Source organism: Chrysochloris asiatica, unplaced genomic scaffold, assembly GCF_000296735.1.
Source record: "Chrysochloris asiatica unplaced genomic scaffold, ChrAsi1.0 scaffold00033, whole genome shotgun sequence".
NCBI lineage: Eukaryota > Metazoa > Chordata > Mammalia > Afrosoricida > Chrysochloridae > Chrysochloris > Chrysochloris asiatica.
This window is the reverse complement of record NW_006408551.1, coordinates 241,064-247,351: the sequence shown is the minus strand read 5'-3', so window position 1 is coordinate 247,351 and position 6,288 is coordinate 241,064. Positions and strand designations below refer to the sequence as shown.

Here is a 6,288-nt window from a genome sequence, read left to right as displayed (position 1 = left end):
TCTATATATTTATATCTATCTATCTATATCTATCTATCTATCTATCTATCTATCTATCTATCTATCTAATATAAATTAATACAGGTACACACATATTCATACATACAAAACCATAATATATAAGTTTAAAAAAAAAAAGCCTTATTTTGTTCAAATAATTTGGGCAGCAATTAACATTATTATGATGTATAATACTTGAACCACATATATTAATGTTGAAGGTGACTTTAATCCTATCTTTGAATTGTACCATAAGAAAATACATTGGTTCATTTAATAATAATTTTATGATTGAATTTATATAAATAGAACTTGTAAGAACATTAATTCCAACTTAGAATAAACAGTGTATTTCTGAGGAGAGATAAAAGTAAGAAGATAGAGAAGAAATTTAAAAAGTAAAATATTTATTGATTTTCTGGTAAAGATTGCTTTTGGTCCATTTCAGTTATAAATTAGAATCAGATTACTGTTTTTGAGTAAAGCGTTTTTTTTATAATGTCTTTAAATGCTTGTTTCACCTGCTGATTTCTTAAAGTATAAATAAATGGGTTCAACATAGGAGCTACAGAGGTATTTAAAATAGCTATCCCTTTTGTCAAAGCAACACCTTCTTTTGCTGATGTTTTCACATACATGAAGATGCAGCTTCCATAAGATATTGATACAACAATCATATGGGAGGAACAGGTTGAAAAGGCCTTTTTTCTTTGTTGAGCTGAGGGGATTCTTAGAATTGTTCTAAGGATGTAAGTGTAGGAAAGAATTACTAATGTCAATGTCGACAAAAGAGTAAATACAGCTAAAGTAAAACTCATCAGTTCTAGAGTCGTTGTGTCTGTGCATGAAATTTGCAGTAAGGGTGCAGAGTCACAGGTGAAGTGGTCAATTATGTTGGAGTCACAGAAATCCAGCCCTAGGCCTATGATCAATGGTGGAAAGATAACCAAGAAACCAGCCAGCCAAGAGCTGATTACAAGTTGGTAGCAGATCTTGCTACTCATGATGGTGGTATAATGTAGAGGTTTGCAGATAGCCACATACCGATCATAAGACATAGAAGCAAGGAGGAAAAACTCAGTTGAACCAAGGAAGATAAAGAAAAATAACTGGATTGCACAAGCATTATACGAAATAGTTCTGTCACCAGTTATGATGCTGATCAAAAATCTAGGGTTACAGACAGAAGTAAATGAAATTTCTAATAAGGAGAAATTCCTGAGGAAGAAATACATGGGGGTCTTCAGGTGGGAATCCAGCAGGGTAAGGATAATGATGGTTAGATTTCCAGCAACACTCAGTACATATGTGATAAATAAAAAGATGAAAATCACAATCTGTAGTTCTGGATTATCTGTGAGACCCAGGAGGATAAAATCTGTAATTGATGTTCTGTTTTTCATTTCTGAAGGTTTATTTTTGATAGCACTTTCTGCCAAAACCAAGACAGAAAACAATGAATCAGGTAGTCTAAAGACAAGAATAAATATCTATACATATTTTTCCACATCTCAGTTATATTTTTACAAAGACTGCATGAGAATATATTACACACACACACACACATATATATATGTAATATAGTGTTGTTGTTAGGTGCCACTGAGTAGGTTTTGACTCATAGGGACCCTGTTTAGCGTTTCTAAGGAGTGGCTGGTTCAAACCTGTTCATACCCCAAACCAGTTCAAACCTATCAGCTGTTCCTCAGAAACTCTATAAAGGGTCACTGTGAGTCTGAATTGACCTAACACAGTTAACAATAACATATATATATATACATATATATTAGAGTATTTCCAGGAAAATACAACAATACTTCTTATACAGAATTTATACATGAGATTCACAAATAATTTACATATACGATATAGTCTTAACTTAGACACCCCATAAGAAATATGCATCAGATATTTCTAAAATGTGTACATATCTACATAAAGGAATGTAACCCACACATCACATTTCAGTTAATTGCTAGAAATCAACATTTACTTTTTATAACTATTAGCTTATTAACAATTATAAAATATATATGAGGGGGCTTCAAAAAGCTCATGGAAAATTTTCATTATTTTTAGTTTAACTTTTCCATGAACTTTCTGATACCCTTTCTTATATATGAGAAAGAGAGTAATATACCAGAGCACAATAATCAATGCTGTAAAACAAATAGAAACAGAAATATCAGATGAAAATAAATTGAGCTTACTTACCTTCAAATAATTGATTACTAGTGTTAGTGCAAAAGAATATGCTCAATTCTCTTTTATCAAGTGGTGTGTCAGTGCTACACAGAAAAATAACTTTTCCCTCTGTCCAACAAAGATCTAAATTCCTTCATAAAACTTTAATGTTTTTATGACACCCCTAATAAAATATATTCCTCATATTTCCCTATTATGCAAAATCAGGAAACTAAGAATTATCTCCCTGTCATCTTACCATGAAATCTTTAGATGAATGCAGTACTATAAAAGTAGAGATTTTTATTTAAAAGGTTTTTCTGATCTTTCACAGAGGGCCATTTTCCAATTATTTTCCCCAAGAAAAGAGTAAGTTTAGAACCTTTAATGTGATTTTGTTACCTATAGTCTCATAAATGCCCCTTAAGACAAACAAATGCTTAATGACTTTTAAGTTAAATAGTAATAGAACACTAATGTATCATGCACAAGGTCAGCATTAGATAGCATATTTTAATTGGTTGCTTGTGAGAAAGGTATCCCTAGAGAAAGCTGAAGAAATTATCCACCAGGATGAGGTATGTGAAGCCTAGAAAAATAAACCAATATTATTTGATGTTTATATCATTATTTATTTTCATTCACAAAAATATGGAAGGAATTAGTTTAAAATAGGAATATCAAACTAAGACAGAAAGCTCTAAAGGAAAAAATATCTGGTACCACAATCTAAGAAATAATGGTGAAATCTTTGAATATTTTGAGATATATTATTCCAGCTAACGATTACTTTGGTTGTACCTTGCTTTTCTTCAATGGAGCTAAGTAACTAGCACTGTTCAAATTCCACCTTTATTTCAAATTCCAACTTACTATTATTTCCAATCCACCACTCTTTCATCAGTTTGTCATACTGTGGTGACTTGTGTTGCTGTGATGATGGAAGTAATCCCATCAGTATTTTAAATCCCAGCAGTGTCATCCATGGTGGACAGGTTTCAGTGGAGCTTCCAGACTAAGACAGACTAGGAAGTAGGACTCCCAGACCTCTTCTGGATGGGTAGCTACCGAGAAACTTACAAATATCAGTGGAACATTGTCTGATATAATGCGGGAAGATGAGCCCTCAGGTTGGAAGGAGCTCAAAATACTCTAGGGAACAGCAGCATCCTCAAGCAGAGTTGACTTTAATTACATAGATTGAGCAAATCTTTTGGGACCTTCATTTGCTGATGGAGCATAATTAAAAATGAGAAGAAACAGCTGCAAACACCCACTTATAATCAGAACATGGAATGTATGAAATATGAATCTAGGAAAATAAGATGTCATCAAAAATGAAATGGAACACATAAAAAATGAAACCTTAGGCATAAGTGGTAGTGTTGTTTGGTGGAGTCAGTTCTGACTCCTAGCGACCCTGCATAGGTCCGAGGCTGTAAATCTTTACCAAAGCAGAAAGCCTCTTCTTTCTCCCACCGAATAGCTGACGGCATTAAACGGCTGACCTTGAGGTTAGCAGCCCGACTTGTAACCACAACACTAAAATGGACTGATATTGGCCATTTTGAATACGACAATCATACAGCTCACTATGTCAGAAACAACAAACTGAAAGGGAATAGATCTAATCTGGAAGTACAAACATGTTTGTGATATAATATCCATTCGCCTAAAGGAAGACAAGTTATTACCACAATTTTTCAAATTTTCTATCAACTTCTTCCATCTGAGATTGATCAAACATGCAAATATGATGCCTTGACAAATCTTGGTAACTGGAAAGCTAAAGTTGGAAACAAAGAGGAAGGATTCTTGTTGTGCCTTAAATTGGTCCTAACTCATAATGACCCTGTATTAAGCTTCTGAGGAGCAGTTGGTAGGTTTGAACCACAGATCTTGCTTTTAGCAATCTAGTGCTCAACCTACAGTGCCACAGCTATACTTCAAAAGAAAGGATTGTTAAATACCTGGAGTCATTCAGACTCATAGCAACCCTGTATAGGGTTTCCAAGGAGTGTCTGGTGAACTTAACCTTTTATCTTGCTGTTCAAATGACCTAGCAGTCCAGCGCATTAACCCAAAGCACAGTAGTTAGAAAATATGGCCTTAGTGATAGAAATTATGCAGAGTATTTCATGATAGAATTTTACAAGACTAATGACTTACAACGTATTACATTAGGCAACACTGCCACACAAGACCTCTGTAAAGTGTTCAGTAGCAAAAATATCAGTTTGAGAACTGAAGTGTGCCTGACTTAAGCCATATTTTCAGTAGCCTCATATTCACATCAAAATTAAGAAAGGTGTGCAACAGGATTATATTCTTTCATCATACTTATTCAACCTTTATGTTGAGCAAATAATCTGAGAAGGTGGGATATATAAAGAAAAATGTGGCATCAGGATTGGAGTAAGACTCATTGCCAACCCGCAATATGCAGATAATACAACCTTGCTTGCTGAAAGTGAAAAGGACTTAAAATATTTACTGATGAAGATCAAAGAGCACAACCTTCGGTATGGATTGCATCTCATTGTGAGGAAAACGAAAATCCTCACCACTGAACCAATAAACAACATTCTAGTCAATGGAGAAAAGATTGAAGTTGTCAACGACTTCATTCATCTTGGATCAACTATCAACACTCATGGAAGAAGCAATAAAGAAATCAAATGACATATTGCATTAGGTAAATCTGCATACAAGATATTTTCAAAGTGTTGAAGAGAAAAGATATCAGCTTGAGGACTAAGATGCACCTGACCCAAGCCATGGTAATTTCAATAACCTCTTATACACACAAAAGCTGGACAGTGAATAAAGAAGACCATAGAAGAATTGATGCTTTTGACTTATGTTGTTGGAGTAGAATAGAGAAAGTGCCATGGGCTGCCAAAAGAACAAACATCTGTGTTGGAAGAAGTGCAGCCAGCATGCTCCTTGGAGACCAGGATGGCCAAACTTTGTCTCTCATACTTCGGACATATTGTCAGGAGGGACCTGTCTCTGGAGAAGGATATCATGTTTGGTAAGGTGGAGGGTCAGAGAAAAAGTCAGAGACCCCCAACGAGGTGGGTTTGAAAGTGGCAGCATCCATGGACTCAAGCGTGGCAACAATAGTGAGGTTGGTCTGGAATCGTTCTGCTATGCATAAAGTATCTATGAGTCTGCACCGACTTGATGGCGCCTAACAACAACAACAATATCATAAAGAAATGGTCACTGTTCAGCTATATCAAAAAGTATTATGGAATTGAAGAAAGAAGTCCAATTTGCGCTCAATGCATTGAAGAAAAACAAAGCTCCAGTAATTGGCAGAATACAAATTGAAATTATCAAAATACTAATGCAGCACTCATTTTTTGCCTAGAAAACTGGAAGGCATATACCTGGCCACCTGAATGGAAATCCATGTTGGTTCCATTCCAAAGAGAGGTGACCCAACACCGAACATTTTCATTAATATCACATGCAATTAGAGTTTTCTGAAGATAATTTTTAAATGGCTACAATAGTACATCAACAGCAAACTTCCAGAAATTCAAGCTGGATTCAGAAGAGTACATAGAACTAGAGATATCACTGTTGACTTCAGAAAGATCTTGGATGAAAGCAGAAAATATCAGAAAGATGTCTCCTTGTGCTTTATTTACTATTCAGAAGCTTTTGAATATGTGGATCATGACAAGCTATGGATACCCTGCAAAGATTCAGTATTCAAGAACACTTAATTGTGCTCTTGAGGACCTGTACATAGATCAAGAGGCTGTCATTCAAACAGTACTAAATAGCTTAAAATCAGAAAAGATGTGTGTCAGGGTTGTGTTCTTTCAATATATTTATTCAATCTTTATGCTGAGCAAATAATCTAATAAATTGGATTATATAGAGAAGAGTGTGGCATAAGGATTGGAGGAATAGTCATTAACAATCTGCAATATGCAAATGATATAACCTTGCTTGATGAAAGCAAAATGAACTTAAAATACTTATTGATGAAGATAAAAGATCACAGCTTTTAGTACAGATTGTAGCTCACTTCAAAGAATACTCACACTTTGCAGAACTATTCAAAGTAGTCAAAAGTGGAAATAACCT

General features: G+C 34.7%; 1 protein-coding gene across 1 annotated transcript; it reads right to left on the bottom strand.

Annotated features, from left to right (window-relative positions):
* Positions 1-461: 461 nt before the first annotated feature.
* LOC102831951 (olfactory receptor 6C76-like) lies at positions 462-1,403 on the bottom strand. Its single transcript, XM_006859374.1, has one exon. The coding sequence runs from the start codon at positions 1,401-1,403 to the stop codon at positions 462-464; it is 942 nt and encodes a 313-aa protein (XP_006859436.1).
* Positions 1,404-6,288: the final 4,885 nt, after the last annotated feature.

What these genes read in the sequence shown, in the direction of transcription:
- LOC102831951 (XM_006859374.1), bottom strand. Translation starts at nt 1,403, where the DNA reads ATGAAAAACAGAACATCAATTACAGATTTTATCCTCCTGGGTCTCACA.